Source organism: Caloenas nicobarica, chromosome 25, assembly GCF_036013445.1.
Source record: "Caloenas nicobarica isolate bCalNic1 chromosome 25, bCalNic1.hap1, whole genome shotgun sequence".
In the NCBI taxonomy this organism is placed as follows: domain Eukaryota; kingdom Metazoa; phylum Chordata; class Aves; order Columbiformes; family Columbidae; genus Caloenas; species Caloenas nicobarica.
This window is the reverse complement of record NC_088269.1, coordinates 357,338-375,679: the sequence shown is the minus strand read 5'-3', so window position 1 is coordinate 375,679 and position 18,342 is coordinate 357,338. Positions and strand designations below refer to the sequence as shown.

General features: G+C 51.3%; 1 protein-coding gene and 1 pseudogene across 1 annotated transcript; both read right to left on the bottom strand.

Annotated features, from left to right (window-relative positions):
• The window catches only part of LOC135998385 (ciliary microtubule associated protein 1A-like), a 175,618-nt pseudogene that overhangs the window by 37,479 nt on the left and 119,797 nt on the right, over positions 1-18,342 (bottom strand).
• Positions 5,025-7,774, bottom strand: LOC135998382 (olfactory receptor 14A16-like). The gene is made up of 2 exons (XM_065651550.1): positions 6,981-7,774; positions 5,025-5,187 (listed from the first exon to the last, which is right to left on the bottom strand). Exons 1-2 carry the CDS (start codon positions 7,772-7,774, stop codon positions 5,025-5,027), a joined length of 957 nt encoding a protein of 318 aa, XP_065507622.1.

Below are 18,342 nucleotides of genomic sequence, written 5' to 3'. Positions count from 1 at the left end.
AAATACATGAAGGATGAGGGAGATCAGATGCACAGCCTAACAGAGAATACTGAGAAGGCAAATCTAGTGGAAGATCAGTAGTTCTCCTCTTGCTCTTAATGCACATCCTGAAAAGTCTCATTTTGATCTCATGGGAAAACACTGGTATTTAAAGTATTCAAAACAAAGAAAGGAGAATTACAACACCAACAAAGTTTGATGCTTAAAGTTGCAAGAAGACATTTCCTTCACTCTACATCTTTCACTTGTTTTCTTTTTCCGTCCAGTTTTAGAAAATGTTCTCTAGATTTCTATCCTATCAAAGCCTACAGCATTAAGAAACATAATCCTTGTGTCTTGCACAGAGTCGAAGGCACCAGAAAATCCACTGCCATGGACTGTCAATGCCACTTTTTACTCTTGGCACAGAGTCATGCTCGAAGCTGTTGGCCACTCTTGCCTGATGGAGGAAAGAAGGATGAAAAGCTTAATTGAACTGTTCTCTTTGTAGATGGTCATGTTGACAGTGATCTCAACAGATCTGTGTTATCTGTCTTTCTATGTGAGTATAAGGAAACATAAATATTTATGTAGAGGTATAGTAAAATGTATAATATATATAATATATATTATATATATATAATATATATAATATATATAATATATAATATAATATAATATAATATATAAAATGTATAGTAAAATGCATAGGTGCATCCAGTTACTCAGCAAAACACATTTCCTACCAGCACTCACAAAGGAAGAATCTTTCTTCTGAGAAATTGCAGTTTCGATACTGTCTTTGTCACTCCGTCCCCTGCCCCACTGGCCACTGGGACCAGGGTTCCCTCAGCTGCCTTCCTTGTGCTGACAATATCTTTGGAGAAGCCCTCCTGGGTGCCCCTGCCTTGCATGGCCGTTTCAGGCACTGCTCAGCATTGGCTTTGCTGGCTCCATCCCTGCACCCCCAGGCCAGGTGTCTGTCTGTCTCCTGGGCAGCCTGTTCTTCTCCAGCCTCCCTGCACGTCCTTCTGCTGTTTGGTCTCCTAAGTCAGAGGGTCCCTGTTCACCCATGCTGACCTCTTGCCAGGCCCTGCTCGACTCCCTGACCATCAGATTGGTTTCTTCCTGGGCTTTGAGGATGTTGTCCCTGAAGATCCAAGAGAGTTTATTTAACAGCCCCTTTGTTCTCCAGGAGAGCCCAAGGAGATCCTCAGCTAACTGAAATCAGCTCTCCTGCAGGACTGCACTGTTGTTCTGCAGTTGTCGTACTTCTCCACCATCTCATGGTCACTGCAGCCATGGCTGCCCTCATCCTTCAGATCCCCAGCCTGATCCACCTTGTCTGTGTGTTGGCAGTCGCACTTTCCTCCCACACATGCCCTGAGAACTGGTGTGGCAGTTGCACATCCCCCTCGAGTGAACTGGGGCCTTCAATGGGGCACTTAATGGCTCTCTTTGTGGAGACCCAGAGTCGCTGGGCAGGGTCATTAGCAGAGGAGGGGCCAAGAGTGCCCACAGCCCGGAGAAGCTGAGAAGCTTCTCGAAGGCCCATACTCGAGGGGGCGGGGTGTAGAGAAGCCGAGAAGCTTCTGGAATGCCCACAGTCAGATCTGAGCAGACTATAAATGGGGTTCCCGCCGGCAACTCCCTTTGTGTGGTCTCCTCGGAGCTGCGGGTCTGCCATGCTGCCGGAGTCCCTCCCCTTAGACGGAGAAGCTGTCTGAGGTAACCTCCCGGGATGGGGAGCGCCTCACCCCCGCATGTGGGTGAGTGAGAAGTTACTGAATATATGCTTTAGTAAGTCCTTGCCTGGTAGGCAAGTGTACCTTCCTCATCTGGGGCAGACGAGTGTAAATTCCTGGCTGCAGTAAGCTGGTGTTTATCTATTATAGGCAAAACGGGGCAAAGAGGGCTCTGGTTTGTTTTTCTTGTGAGTGCGTATATGCACGCTGTGGATCCTCATTCTTATTTTGCTGCACCCCAAATAATTTCCTAACCTAATATCCGAACCTTTATCTTATGTTATCGGAGTGCTAGTCTGCCTAAACTTATATTTGGGATGCCTCCATGACAGTCTGTCAGTAAGAGACCAGCCCTAGTCAGCTCGTCCAGTGTTTGTCTCAAAATGCTGTCTTCCACACCCTGCAGGAATCTCCTGGGTTTCTTGTGCCCAGCCCTGCTGCCCTCCCAGCAGACCAAGAGATGGTCCAACTTGCCATGTAATCCAGGACCTGTGACCATGAAGCTCCCTCCAAGGCAAGGCTCTGTGCACACCAGGCTCCCCTCTGCACAGAGCTCATCTCCACCTCCTCATCCACCCGCCTGCCTTCCTGAGGAGCCCTGCCCATGCATGACTGCCCTCCCACCACTGAGCTGTCCCACCAGGGCTCTGCAGTCCCCATGGGGAGTACATTGCTGCCTGCCCAGCAGAAAGGGCAGTGCTGGGTAGGAAAGAGGAGAGGCAGGCAAAGGGGCAATGTCTGGGAGGCTGGCTGTGAGGTGACCCCTGGTGCCAGAAGAGGATGATGCAAGGTGAGGCATCATGGGAGGGAGGTAGATTTTGAAGTCACATCTTTGGAAACAACCCAACTGGGCATGTGGTGAGACAGGCCTGGTGATGTTACCTGGATGCTGGAAAACACACCCAGCAGTGCTGAGAGCTTGGGAGACGGGAGATGCAGGAGAAGGGGAAGATGACATGGCTGGAGGTGGGTTGTGATGCCACTTCTATTGCGCTTACTTGGGGTAGATGTAGGCAAATCCAACATGTCTGGATTATTACTTGTGAGGTCACCCCATGACAGCAATGTGATTGGCCAGAGGTAGGCAGGTATCATGCGGTCATCAAGGACACCAGACAGGAAGGCTGCAGAAAGATGAGTGAGGCCCTGTGCTGGGGTGAAACCACCTGTACATGCCATGTGAAACTGTGGGACATGCATGAGAAGCCGAGGGATGTAAGAAGAGACCAGCAGTATGGGCAGCTCCGTGTGTCCCAGTTGGGCCTCACAGGTGGCTGCAGATGTGACCAGGTTGGCCAAACTGCACAGAGGGGAGCACTGGGGACTGTCTGGGCAGTCAAGTCTTGCAAGGCCATCAGTGCCTGGAGGAGCAACCAGTGATGCCACTGAAGTCCCAGAGGACCAAGGCAAAGGAATCCAAAGTATCAAATTTGAGTGCAAGTGGAGAAAACCTGAGCCCACTGGGGAAAAAGTAACTGATGATGGTTGGTTATGAATTGGGGAGGAGACTGGGGCAGAGAAATTTGGATCGTCGAAGAAGCAGCCTGTGGAATAGTGGGGAGGAGGGGGATTCAAGGGACCAGCTGCCCGTGGGGAGGTGACTGGTCAGTGCTGGTCTGGCCAAACGCCTGCCTGATCACCATGGTCTGTCCTGCTTATTAGACTGGTTTCATTAGGGGTAGAGTTACTTATCTTCATAGCAAGCTGTATGAGTCCATTTTACATTTGTGATGGAAACAGTGTTGGTCCCACCCCAATGTTTCAGTTATTGCTGAGCAGTGCTTGCACAGTATCAAGGGTTTTTCTGCTTCTCACACCAAACCCACCAGCATGTGGGTTGGAGGTGCACAAGAAATTGGGAGGGGACATGGCTGGGACAGGTGAACCAAATGGACCAAAGGTGTGTTCCACAACATATGATACCATGGTCAACAATAAAATCTGGGAGAAGAAAGGAGGGGAGGACATTTGGAGTGATGGCATTTGTCTTCCCAAGTAACTGTTATATGTGATGGAGCCCGGCTTTTCTGAGGATAGTTGAACATCCTCCTCCTGATTCCTTGGTTTTCTTTGATTACATGCATAGATTTTGCTTTACCTGTAAAACTGTCTTTATCTCAACCCACAAAGTTTTCTTTTGTGTTTCTGATCCTCCACGTCATCCTGCTGTGGGGCAGTGAGTGACAGACTATGTGGTGCTGAGCTGTCTGTCAGGGTTAAACTACAAAACTAATTAAACTCTGCTCCTGGCTCCTTGCTGTGTGAGTGGGCTCACTATTGTGTGTGCGTTTGGGTGTGATGGCACGTACACACCTTCTTGGTCAATTCTAAGTGAGGCTAGCAAGGAGGAGGAGGACCCAAGGATCTGGAGAAACCCAGGGTTGGAATGTCCAAGTGGGTAATATCTCTGAGTCTGGGCTGACCCAAACCCCAGGTCCACACTGGAGGGACCACAGGGGTGTGTGAAACTGCAAGTAAGTTCTACCTGGGATGTACAGACCACTCACTCAACCTTCACACCAGATCAGTCTGAGAGGGGGAACAGGACAGGGTCAGTTCTGTTGCTCATGGTTGTTTAAGTGCTGCTGTTGGTGTGGTGGCTGTGAAGGTGCTGTTGCCTGTTGGAGCTGGTCAGTGTCAGATGGTCTGTGTCCATCTTTGTTTCCCTGCAGATACCTGCATTTAGTGCTTTCCCTTTGCTTGACTCCACCTTGGGCGATGTCTCACTCTGTGGGGTCCTGTCACTGCCCACCTCAGGCAAACCCGGTCCGTGTGTATCTCATGGGCTCTCCAGGCGGCTCCAGATTCCTCTCCGGGAGTATTGTCCTCTGGCCCATCATGCACTGGGACAGCCCAGTCTGACTGTATCTCATGACCACTCCCCATCTCCACTGTCAACAGACAACAAGGGTTGTGTCTTAAATCACACCTTTGTTGTCTGTCAGCTACCAACATGACAACGAGCTTTTTCCTCAGGCCCTTTTGAGTGAAAATCCCGGGTCTGTTGTTGAAAGCAGCTTTGGAAGAACAACCAAATCTTGAGGAACTGCACTCTGGACATGTAATTTTATTACAGAAATGCTAGGAGAGAGTCAGCGCTGACATGGTGTTAGAAAAGTACTTACAGAGGTTTCAGGTGTTTTCAAATCATGCTGGGTTCATTTCTCATGACAGTAAGCTGAATACAAATAATTATACAGAAAAATAATAACTACAAATAACAATACAGTTAATGCTAAAAAAAAAAAAAAGGATAAAATAATAAATGGGGTACAGGCCTGCAGTGGGATATATCAGATATTATTTGTGGAGAGTGATGGGAAGTTTTTCAGTATTGACAGACACCCATGAAATCCCTTTCCTAATGGAGTCCTTGAGCTCCTGGGTCCTCATGCTGTAGATGAGGGGGTTCACTGCTGGAGGCACCACTGAGTACAGAACAGACACCACCAGGTCCAGGGAAGGAGAGGAGATGGAATGGGGCTTCAGGTGGGAAAACGTGGCAGTGCTGACATACAGGGAGAACACGGCCAGGTGAGGGAGGCAGGTAGAAAAGGCTTTGTGCCGTCCCTGCTCAGAGGGGATCCTCAGCACGGCCCTGAAGATCTGCACAATGAACACATTAGCAAAGATTTTAAACCTGATGCTTCGTGGTCGCTGTGGCCAAGGGAGCCACCAGCTGCCACTTCTCCCACAAGACCCTCTCTGTTAGTGAGAATCAAATGTAGGAAGGCACCTTTCCTGGTCGGCTCCCTTAGTACCTGCAAAAAGAAGTTATCGTCCAGATGCTTTAGGAATCTTCTGGACCTGTTGGTGCCAGCTGTGTGATATTCCTACTTGACATCTGGCAAGTTGAAATCCCCCATAAGGACAAGGGCAGATGACTTGGAGGCTTCGCTTAGTTCCTTGAAGAATATCTCATCAGTGTCGTCATTGTGGCTGGATGGCCTGTAGTCGACTTCCATTACGACATCTGCTTTATTTGTCTGACCCTTAGTCCTTACCCAGCCAGAGGCTCTCAGCTTTGCCATCGCCAACTGCCAGCTCCATGCATTCCAACCCCTCCACTGCATACAGTGCCAGCCCCTGGCCTCAAGCTATACACTGTTTATTTTCCTCTCCCGGGCACTTTCCAGCTCAGCACAGCCCCTCCCCAGCTCTCCCCACAGCCCATTTCTCTCCAGCCCAGCCCAGCAGAGCAGCCCAGTCTGGGCTGGCCCCACGGCCGTGCCCAGCCCAGGGGGCTGCAGAGCTCTGGGCACTCAGCCCACAGCCCCAGCCCCTCTGAAGGGCACAGCAGCTGCTGGGGGCAGAGAAGAGGGTCATTCTCCCCATCAGCCCCAGGGCTGGGCTCAGCCATGGCATGAGGAGAGGGAGGCCATTGTCTCCCTGTGTCTGCTGCTCTTGTTTCAGAGGGATCCTTATTGCCCAATTGTGGCAGCCTCACTGTGTCAGTCACTCACCTGAGCACAAGACTTGTGACCTGGAGGCTCTCCAGGACTCTCCTGCTGCACCAGTGACAGAACAGCCTGCTTGAACTCATGCATGCAGAAACAGGTCTGCTCTCCTCCAGGGATGTCATCTTGGGGATGGCCCTGAGGTGGCGATGCTGCTCTGCCAGGCAGTTGTGCCCAAAAGCCACAGAGAGACAGTCCCAGTTATACCCCTGCCGATCGTGCACCATTTCCATTGGCACTGGGCACCCACACGTGAAGGCTCATTCCAGGCCCATTCCCGAACACATCTTCCCATGTCCTCCTGCCCTGAGCCCAGGCCGAAATCCAGCACATCAGAAGGCTCAGAGGGGCTATTTCTTAAGCCTGTTCCTGACCTTCACTTTTGAAGAAGAGCCCAACCTGCAGACACCAGCACCGAGTAAGTCCATTTTATTGCACATATGTGACACAGGAGGCCATCTGTAACATCATCCCAGAAAAAAAAAAAACCAAAAACAAAACAGAGGACGTGGCTCAGACAAGGGTGGGTTCATGCTTCTGGGAAACTGGAGTGGATGTAGACAACCCTGGACAAAAAGAAGTATCATAGATAAAATTTAAACAACATAGGAAGTTCAAAAATAAATTGGAAATAATTTCTGAAAAGACACAAACAGCTTATACGTGCTGAGAAAAAAATTATTGAATCAACATCCTCAGTGCATCTTTGAGCTCCTGGTTCCTCATGCTGTAGATGAGGGGATTCACTGCTGGAGGTACCACTGAGTACAGAACAGACACCAACAGGTCGAGCAATGGGAAGGAGATGGAGCGGGGCTTCAGGTAGGCAAACATGATAGTGCTGACAAACAGGGAGACCACGGCCAGGTGAGGGAGGCACGTGGAAAAGGCTTTGTGCCGCCCCTGCTCAGAGGGGATCCTCAGTACGGCCCTGAAGATCTGCACATAGGATAGCACAATGAACACAAAACACCCAAATGCTAAACAGACACTAACCACAATAAACCCATCTTCCCTGAGGTAGGCATCTGAGCAGGAGAGCTTGAGGATCTGGGGGATTTCACAGAAGAACTGGTCCAGGGCATTGCCATTGCACAGTGGCAGTGAAAATGTATTGGCCGTGTGCAGCAGAGCATGGAGAAACCCAGTGGCCCAGGCAGCTGCTGCCATGTGGACACAAGTTCTGCTGCCCAAGAGGGTCCTGTAGTGCAGGGGTTTGCAGATGGCAACGTAGCGGTCGTAGGACATGACTGTGAGGAGACAATACTCTGCTACTACCAAGAAGGTAAAGAGAAAAAGCTGTGCAACACATCCTGTATAGGAGATGGCCCTGGTGTCCCAGAGGGAGTTGGCCATGGACTTGGGCACAGTGGTGGAGATGGAGCCCAGGTCGAGGAGGGAGAGGTTGAGCAGGAAGAAGTACATGGGGGTGTGGAGGTGCTGGTCACAGGCTACGGTGGTGATGATGAGGCTGTTGCCCAGGAAGGCAGCCAGGTAGATGCCCAGGAAGAGCCAGAAGTGCAAGAGCTGCAGCTCCCGTGTGTCTGTGAACGCCAGGAGGAGGAACTGGGTGATGGAGCTGCTGTTGAACATTTGCTGCCTCTGGGCATGGCGCACTGTCACAGGAGGAGAAGACAGTGACAAGTTAGGAGAGACTTCTCTGAGCAAAATCAAAGCCATTTCACATACACCCTCCCCTGCTCCACACCCCCTTGTCCTTTTCCAGACCTTCCTTCAGCTCTGTGGCTGAGCCCTGGGTGGTGCTGGCTGGAGGTGCCGTGAGGAGCAGGGCCTGTGCCCGCTGGCTGCCCAGGAGTCAGCCCTGCTCTGCAGCAGGGGTCATGGGAACGGGGGGCGAGGGACAGACCTGGGGTTCAAAGTTGTCATCTGAAACTGCTTCTGGTGAAGAAGGGCCCATCAGCATCTGCAGTATCACTGAGAATGAAAAATGACGGTAAAATGAAGTTTGAAATATTTGGGTTTTTTACAGCTTCACAGAATCACAGAATGTTAGGGATTGGAATGGACCTCGAAAGATCATCTAGTCCAATCCTGCAACTCCCCTGGAGAGTGTTGTTGGGTGTCAGAAACCCTCACCGTTTCTGCTGCAGGGAGTACAGAGCAAGTCCTGCGAGACTAGAGGATGCCTGTGGGTCAGTGCAGAGTGAGGGAAGCTGGTCTGTCCCTCTGGCTTGCCCTGGGCTGGCACCTTTCTGAGATGGAAGCTGATCACAGTCCCATGTTGCCCTGAAAAGCCACCAGGCACTGCTGAGAGCAGAGGTTTGCAGGCTGGAAAAAAGGACAGGTCAGACTAAGGCTGATGGGTTCAGCAGATGTGATGCTGCTGCTGTCCATGGGCAGAGGAGTGCCTGAAGGGATGTTATGAGGCTTCTGGCAGATGTGCTGATCACTCAGAGTTCCTTCTTCATTTATTCTTTCCTCCATCCCCCCCTCTCCAAGTCTTGGAATAGGAAACAGACTCGGGAAAGCTCCTTATCTTTATAGTAATACCTGTATAGATCTTCTCCTTGAAACCTCCAATTGGAAGCAGTCTGGAGTGAGCTGGAGCTGTGAGCAGCCCTGACCCACGGAGAATCCAGCAGTAGAAGGACCCTGCCCTGCTGGGGGGTCGCTCCTTCCCCCCACAGCTTCTCCCCTCAGTGTTGCTGGGATCACCCCGGGCAGGCTGAGCCGCTGACCCTGGCAGGCAGCAGAGTCCCTGCCCTGGCACAGCCCTGGGGTGCAGGGACCCTGCTCTGCAGGACAGCCCTGGGTAGCCCTGGTTCCTCACCCAGCTTCACAGCTGTTCAAAACTGTGCCTGTGCTAACTTTAGGAGATGCCTCCAGGAGCTACAGCTGCATTGCCCTGCACACAGAGACTTACCAGGTCAAGGGCTGCAAAGACTTCTTCTCCAGTGAGCTCTCAGTCATCCTCCCAGTCCTGACCACCTTTAATCTCTCTCTGCCTTGCTCGTCTCCCTGAGATCCCCAGACAGAGCCCTCAGCCCTGCTGCACTTTGCAGAGGAGCTGCTCCTGGCCAGAGCTGTCTCTCTGCAGCGCTGCCGCTTGCCATGACCTCCCTCTGTCCCAGGAGCCCAGCCCAGCTCAGCAGCGCAGGAGCAGCCCATGATGTCCCTTTCAGCTTCCCCTCTGGGCTCCCTCCAGCTGTCCCTGGGGCTCCAGGGGCACATCCTTTGAAACAACCTCAAGTAATCAGTGATGCTGATTCTCTCTCTTCAGTAGTGACACTTCTTGCCAGCATGGTGTTATTTGTATTGAAAAATAAATTGTTATGAGAACCACCTTTTCTTGTCCCATCATTAGGCAGGACACCAGGAATGTTACAGCAAAGGATCTAATTTTTCCAAACTGGGGAAGGAATATGTTCACTGGAATGAATTTAGGCATTATATTCTGGGTTTATACTCCTAGGGCTTGAGAGACATTCAGCAATCTTTTGGCCATGTCACGTCTCTGCTACGAAGCAAAGCCTTTGCATGCATGGGCTCTTGGACACTTGGTACCTGGTTTCCATGCGGCGACTCAGAGGTTTCCTGGTGCCACAGCTGGGGTGGTTCAGCCCAGATGTGAGGCAATGTCCTCAGTCAGGGACCTGACTAGGTGAGCTGGAGGTGTCAATGTTGCAGACAGAGCTGTGACACGGATGGAATAAACTGCCAAGGCAGGGTGGCAGAAGTTAGTTCATCTGGTCTTCAAGGACAGCAGCCTCCAAGCACAGCAACAGGCCAGATCAAAACTCAGTCTAGACCTGTAAGGCAATTCAAGGGCCCCATTATGAGCTGTTACTACTTCAGGAACTGTTAAAGGAGAAACAAAGACACTGTGTGGCCACTGATGAATTCAGTAAGGGAAAGAAGTGATATTCTCTGAATCTCTTGTCCTCCATCTTCACCAGCAAGGTCTTCCAGGCCTCGGTGACTGGAGGCAGAACAACCAGCAGTGGATGGGGATCAAGTCAGGGGTCTCTGGAACTAACACAATCCTTTCCAGTCTATGGGACAGGAGGGGCAGCATCCCAGGAGCTGAGACAGCAGGACCATGTCACAGTAAGGACACTCTCCACCATCTTGGAAAGCTCATGGAGACTGGGGGGACTCCCTGAACACTGGCAGCTCTCATACATTGTGTGCACTTTTCAAAAATGGCCAGTGGGTGAGCAGGGGAACTAAGGGCTGTGCCCCAGAACATGTCCACTGGGACCCCATTTCTGGGTGTGTGAAAGAGAAGGTGACGGGGTTTACCCAGGGTAGATTGTGCCTGTCCATCCTCTTTGCTTTCTGTGAGGAAAGGACAGGGTTGCAGGATATGGGGACAGCAGTGGTGGTCTGTTACCTGCAAGTCAGCAAGGCATTCAGCATCATCCCCCACAATATTCTTGTGTCCACGGAAGGATAATAGGGTCTGCATCAGTGTGCAAGTAGATGGGTAAAAAACAATCTAGATGGTTTGGCTTGGAAAGGCTCTAGATAAAGGGAGAAACTTTCCAATCGTGAGGACAGTCAAGCACTGGAAGCTGTTCCCCAGGAGTGCGCATCCAGTCTGCCCCAGAAGGTGACCAAGATGTGTTTGGAGAAAGCCCTGAGTTATCTGGTCTGACCCTGCTTTGATCATGAGGTTGGTCAAGACACCTCCCGAGGTCCCATCCAGCCTGAATGATGCTGTCCTTTCATCCCCTTCACGTTTTCAATTTAGGGACAGCTCTCAAGTTTTCCCTGACCACAGGAATAATTCATAGAAGGCGCGGGGCTGCTTTACATGTGCCCCCAAGCAGCCCTGAGCGCAACATCCCTTTTCATTTGTCCCCACCCAGGCTCTTGTTTTTTGCTGTCCTCATGCCCACCTTGTTCATCCTTTCAGAGCAGGTTGCTCAACAGGTGTCAGCATCCACGTACAGAGTCTGCACACCAGCCAGGCAGCAAAGCCATCGTTACAGAAATGGAGACGAGGCTCTTGCCCAGCTCCTTGCACCCAGGAATCAGCACAACTTGTCTGCTGAGATTCCTGGGAACACCTGAACTTGAAGTGCAGAGCATGTGAGTCCTCGTTGGGTATCCTGGCCTGTCTCCTGACCCATGTGGGGCCTCAGGCTGTGAAGAGAATCAAAACCAACTCTTTGGCTGGGGTAGTTTCATTTTACATGTGCCACACAGGGCAGATGAAGGGAGCTCAGAACTCCAGTCTCTGCTGCACTGTTGGAACTTGAGAGACTGGAAATGCAGGTGACGGTGTGTGTCAGTGTGCACCACCTCAACACTCTGGATTCCTTTGTGCCTTTGCACTGACCTGAGATCTGTTCCTTGGTTTTCTTTGGCTAAAAAAGAAACAACTCTCCTATGCCACCTCCCCCTCACACTAGAAAAAAAGGAAAACAGGTATGGAAGGGGGAGGATTTGGGGCCAATTCTGCCCAAGAGGTGTACACTTTCAATGATAAACAATGTAGAAGAGAGAAAAAAACCACAGGTCTAAGAACTTCATGCAGGAGGTCAGCTGCCAAGACATAGCAGCACTTTTGAGAAGCAAGAATGACTGTTGGGAATGAAGTTAAAAAGCTTTTAGTTCATCATCATGACTGAGAATAAGGAGTTCCCTGCAACTGTTATTAGTGATTGTACCACTAGTGAAAAACATCCTTGAGAGCACCTCTGTCGTCCCTCAGCTCCAAAGCTCAGCCTGCTCCGATTTTGAAAGGACAACTTCAGACCTCTGCCCCCAAAATGTCTACAACCATCTCTCATCGAAGGTCTTTTACCCAAGGAAGGGGAAAACTGCCAGTGCAGACACCAAACCAGTGCCCAACCTGCCTGGAGAGCCAGGACAGTTGTGCCACATAACAGCTGCCCTCCAGGGAAGCTGAAGCTCATGGGAATCAATGTGGTTTTGACTGAAATCATAGAATCAGAGAATCATTTAAGTTGGAAAAGACCCTGAAGAGCATCGAGTCCAACCATAAATCTAGCACTGCCAAGTCCAAAAGTAAACCATATCCCTTAGCACCACATCTGCACATCTTTTAAATACCTCCAGGGATGGAAGCTCCAAACCTGAGCTGGCAGGACAACATGGGCTGCAGGCTGGTTGGCAGAGTTTCTCACACCCTTCACTGAGCAGGGCAGGGTGTTGGGAGATGGGCGCACACTTGAGTTTCCCACATCCCAGGATGGTGCCAGGCCCATCCTTCCCTTAGGCTTTGGCCTCCCGTTTCTTGAGATGCAAAGCTGCTGGGCCTTCTGTGGATAATCCTGTTAAAATGCATCAATAATCCTCTAAGTATTTGTGTAATTTCTCTAATACTATCAATATTTTTTTTAATAAAAATCAAAAAGGAAACAAAAGATTAATCTGCCTAAATATAAATCTCTGCAGCACAAAAGTCTGCGTCTGTTGTAGCCATTCTGGGCAGTGCCAATTATACAAGAGTTTACACTCTAAGACTTGATAGCCCATCCACAAGTACATACCTAAGTGGTTCAGATGAAGGGTGGTCTTGCACAAGTCACCCTTTGTGTGCCCCGGTGCCATGGACACAGGGTTTGTCTCTCCAGAGAGTGGCAGAGGCTGGATTCCCTTCTCAGGACAGACCCCTTGCCAGAAAGACACAGACACGGGGATAACTCCGGGTTACTCATTCAGATGAAAAACATCTGAACAACGACACAGTCATTGGTCCCAGTCAGCGCTGGTTCATGAGGGGAAAGTCTTGCCTGACCAACTTAATTTCATTCTAGGATGAGGTTACCCACCTAGTTGACCAAGGGAAGCCTGTCGATGTGATCTTTTTGGATTTCAGTAAAGCCTTTTATAGTGTCTCTCATGGACAAGATGTCCAGCACACAGCTGGGTAAACACACAGTGTAGTGGGTGAGCAATTGGGTGATGGGCTGGGCTCAGAGGGTTCTAGTAAATGGGGTCATGTTGGGCTGGCGACCTGTCAGTAGTGGGTTCCACAGGGATCCATCTTAGGGCCAGCACTCCTCAATGTCTTTATAAATGACGTAGACTTAGGACTTGATGGATCACTTGGTAAGTTTGCCAAAGACACAAAATTGGGGGGGAAGCTGTCTAGGCTTGAGGGCAGAGAGGCCCTGCAGAGGGATCTGGACAAACTGGAGAACTGGGCAATCACCAACTGCATGAAGTTGGACAAGAGCAAGTGCTGGATTCTGCACCTGGGACATGGCAACCCTGGCTGTACAGACAGACTGGGGGACGAGATGCTGGAGAGAAGCTCTGCAGAGAGGGATCTGGGGGTTCTGGTCAACATCAGGTTGAACATGAGCCACCAGTGTCCCTGGCACCAAGAGGGACCCGTGTCCTGGTGCATCCAGCACAGCACGGCCAGCTGGGCAGGGAGGGGATTGTCCCGTTCTGCTCTGCGCTGGGGCGGCCTCACCTGGAGCATTCACTGTGTGCAGGGCTGGGGACACAGGATCAAAAGGAGATAAAGCTGCTGGAGAGTGTCCAGAAGAGGGACATCAAGATGGTGAAGGGTTTGGGGTGGAAGCCGCATGAGGAGCTCCTGAAGTCACTGGGTTTGTTCAGCCTGCAGGAGACTGAGAGGAGATCCCTTGGTGGTCTACAGCGTCCACACAAGGGGAGTAGAAGGGGTTGATGCCCATCTCTTCTCTTTAGGAACCAATGACAGAACCCGAGAGAATGGCAGAAGATGTGCCAGGGGAGGGTCAGTTGGACATGAGGAAAAGGTTCTTCACCCAGAGGGTGCTGGACACTGGAACAGGCTCCCCAGGCAGGTGTCACGGCCCCAAGCCTGACAGTGTTCAAGAAAAAATTGGGCAACCTCCTCAGACACATGGTGCGACCTGTGGGGTTGTCCTGTGCAGAGACAGGAGTTGGACTCCATGATCCTGGTGGGTCCTTCCAACTCAGGACATTTTATGATTCCATGATCTTTTCTCTTTGGTATTTTCCTTTTCATTATCATAGGTATAATTTTAATTATTGCATATTTATTTTCATTTTTTTAAATGTAATTTTAAAAATTTTAGTCTATTTTTTTTTAATTCCAATTATTAAACTGTTTTTAACTCAATGCACGAGTGTTCTCACTGTATACCCTTCTGGTTCTCTCCTCCATCCCGCTGTGGGGAGGGAGCGAGCGGCTGCGTGGGGCTCAGTTACCGTCTGGGGTTCAGCCACGACGGTCCTTTCTCCACCCCTTGTTCCACCCCATGGACGTCAGGCTCAGGTCCCACACGATCCAACACGTCCTCACCAACCACCGCTCCCCTGCCCACCCGTTGATGTCACACACACACAGTTGCCCTCAGTCCATGGGCCACCCCTGTGAAACGTCCATGAAATGTCACAACTCCCCGTTGAGCTCATGGAGTCCGTGGCTTTGGGCTCCGTCTGTTCCGTGGCCACTCCGGACAGCACAGGTGTCTGTTCCGTGGGGTCACAGGCACCAAACCCAGCTCGGGTGGGAACCAAGAGGGTCCCCTCATGTTCAGGGCCCAAAGCGCCATCTGTAGCATCTGCCCGTCCTTTTGAGTGCCCAGAGCCTCCTTTTCGGGGCCCAAATCATCATGTTTAGGGTCCCAACACCTTTTATCACCCATGGCCTCTGATCAGGGCCCACAGTTTCATTTTGAGGTGGAGCTCATTGCCTGGCAACAACCAACCAGAAGTCTATGGGGAGCCAGTGGACCCAGGACAGCCAATCACATTTGAGGAGGTGGGGCAAGTCATGTGATTGATATGTAACCAGCCAATCAAGCCTTGAGTCCTGCAGGAAAGGTGGTGAGAGCTGAACGAGCTGCGCAGCATTCAGGGGCGGGCTGTGCTGGCTGAACCAATCATTACTAGCTGGAGAGGGGCACACAGATGATTGATAAACAGACTGTCCAACAACTTGATGGGAGGAGCCAGGGGGAAATCCCAGACAGCCAATCAGAGGAAACAGCGCCTCAGGGCAGGGTGGGCCCTGAACCAAGGCAGAGTGACAGCCCAGGTAGCCAATCCCAGACAGCATCACCTCAAGGCAGAAGACTGACAGCCCTCCCAACCAATGGTGGCGAAGAGTGATGTGAGCAGGAGGCGGCTCCACGGGCGGCCAGGCCGAGCTCTGACATGGCGCCCGTCAGGCCTGCCCCGAGCTTGAGCAGCCCCGGCCCAGCCCCGGGGCCCCTTCTTCTCTGCCACCCTCCTCGTCCCTCCTGTCCCCCCGGCCACCCCCATGTTCCAGACCCCGTGTCTCCGTGGCACCACCCGCTCACACAGTCAGTCTTCTGGGCCGTGCCGCTGGAACGCAGCCATGGGCCATCTGGCTTCTCGCCGCCACCGCCGACCGCGTGCGACCGTTGTGGACCCTGCTGTCCCCTGGGCCACAGCCAATGGAAGTGGAGCCGCTGGCAGCGCAGAGCCCAACGCATCAGGGCTGCTGAATCCTGGCAAGATATCGCTGCCCGGCTGGAGAACCTGCCTGTGAGAGTGCGCCACGTAGAAGCTCCTGTGCCCGAGAGTCGGTCACTGAAGAACCCGATCTGAACAAGCAGGGGGGGATCGAGCTGCCCAGATTAAAGTGGCTGAGGTAGATTTGCACTGGCAAGATGAAGGCGAATTCTTTATGGCCCATTGGGCCCACGGTGCCTTAGGTCATCGAGGAAGGGATGCAACATATGGATGGGCTCGTGATCGAGGGGTGGACTTGACCATGGATGCTCTTGCACAGGTTATTCATTATTGTGAAACGCGCTACCATCAAGCAAGCCAAGCAGTCAAAGCCTGTGTGGTACGGGGGGTGATGACTGAAGTGTAAATACAGAGAGGCCTGGCAGATTGACTATATCACACTGCCACAAACCCGCCACGGCAAGAGCTCTGTGCTTACAAAGGTGGAACCACCACCGGATGGCTGGAAACATATGCCGTGCCCCATGGCACTGCCCGCAACACTGTCCTGGGCCTTGAAAAGCAAGTCCTGTGGTGACACAGCAGCCCAGAGACAAGTGAGCCAGACAGCGGGACTCCTTTCTGGAACCTCCTCATAGACGCCTTGGCCAAGGAGCCCGTCATTGAGTGGGTCTGTCACATCCCCATCATGCATCAGCCTCCGGGAAAATCGAGTGGTGCAACGGACTGTTAAAGACTATACTGAGAGCAGTGGGTGGTAAAACTTGAAGAAACTGGGATTCAAATTTAGCCAAGGCCACCACAAGAGCACCTGGGTGCCCAGGGCTGAGCTGGCCCTGAGCCTCCCAATGGGACACCCTGACCTCCCTCTCCAGGTGCAGGGTCACAGTGGGGCCCTTTGTGACCTCACTTGGTGACACCCTCTTGCGGGGGAGTAATGGAGGGGTTTTGCTTGCTGCAGAACAATGTTTAGATTTCTTAAAGAGAAGTGCGACTTAAAAGAGTTCGGTGGCAGGTTCACTGTATTATTTACTGCATGGGGGAAATATGTCAAACCTAATGCTTCTGACCTTCTCTCCAGGTACCTGTACCCGTTCACGAAGCAAACCTTCAGGCGTCTTCCCTTCCTGATAACCGTTCACTCCAGGGGGCCGTGTCTTGGAGCTCCAGAGACAAACTTTCAGGTGAGGCCGTATCTGTCACGGTGCAAACTGTCAGGATTCCTCTTTCCCTGATAACCGTTCGCTCCAGAGTTTGTATTTTAGAACTTCAGCAGGAAACTTAGAGGCGAGGCCTTATGACCATATGCAGAGCAGACTTTCAGGAGACAAAATTCTCAGAAAATAAAAAATTTAATGGAGTAGAATAGCAGAAGGGCTGGCTCAAGCTGGGTACCTGCGCAGAGGTCCGCCCCAGCATAGAAAACTACAAACTTTTATATCTTTACAGACCATTCACACCAAGATCCCGTCCAATAGTAAAATTTTACCACCAGGTCCTTTCACAGAATCACATAATCACAGAATGTTAGGGATTGGAAGGGACCTCGAAAGATCATCTAGTCCAATCCCCCTGCCGGAGCAGGAACACCTAGGTGAGGTTGCACAGGAAGGCGTCCAGGCGGGTTTTGAATGTCTCCAGAGAAGGAGAATCCACAATGTCCCTGGGCAGCCTGTTCCAGTGTTCCGTCACCCTCACTGAGAAGAAGTTTCTTCTCAAATTTAAGTGGAACCTCTTGTGTTCCAGCTTGAACCCATTACCCCTTGTCTTACTGTTGGTTGTCACCGAGAAGAGCCTGGCTGCATCCTCGTGACACCCACCCTTTATATATTTATAAACATTGATAAGGTCACCCCTCAGTCTCCTCTTCTCCAAGCTAAAGAGACCCAGCTCCCTCAGCCTTTCCTCATAAGGGAGATGCTCCACTCCCTTAATCATCTTTGTGGCCCTGCGCTGGACTCTCTCCAGCAGTTCCCTGTCCTTCTTGAACTGAGGGGCCCAGAACTGGACACATTATTCCAGATAAGGTCTCACCAGGGCAGAGTAGAGGGGAAGGAGAACCTCTCTCGACCTACTAACCACCCCCCTTCTAATCCACCCCAGGATGCCATTGGCCTTCTTGGCCACAAGGGCACAGTTCTGGCTCATGGTCATCTTGCTGTCCACCAGGACTCCCAGGTCCTTTTCCTCTACACTGCTCTCTAATAGGTCATTCCCCAACCTGTAGTGGAACCTGGGGTTGTTCCTGCCCAGATGCAAGACTCTACATTTTCCCTTGTTATATTTCATTAAATTTTTCCCCGCCCAACTCTCTAGCCTGTCCAGATCTCGCTGGATGGCAGCACAGCCCTCTGGCGTGTCAGCCACTCCTCCCAGCTTGGTGTCATCAGCAAACTTGCTGATAGTACACTCAATTCCCTCATCCAAGTCATTGATGAATACATTGAACAGTATTGGTCCCAGAACTGACCCTTGAGGCACTCCACTAGATACAGGCCTCCAACCAGACTCTGCCCCATTGATCACGACTCTCTGGCTTCTCTCCTTCAGCCAGTTTGCAGTCCACCTCACTACCCGATCATCCAGTCCACACTTCCTCAGTTTTGCCGTGAGGATGCTGTGGGAGACAGTGTCAAATGCTTTGCTGAAGTCAAGGTAGACCACATCCACTGCTCTGCCATCATCAATCCACCTTGTTACGTCTTCATAAAAGGCTATGAGGTTGGTCAAACACGACTTCCCCTTGGTGAAGCCATGTTGACTGCCCC

Coding starts and splice junctions, on each gene's coding strand:
- LOC135998382 (XM_065651550.1), bottom strand. CDS start 7,774: ATGTTCAACAGCAGCTCCATCACCCAGTTCCTCCTCCTGGCGTTCACA. Junction 5,188..6,980: donor AAGCCCCGCTCCATCTCCTT/CCCATTGCTCGA, acceptor CATCTCCTCTCC/TTCCCTGGACCTGGTGGTGT.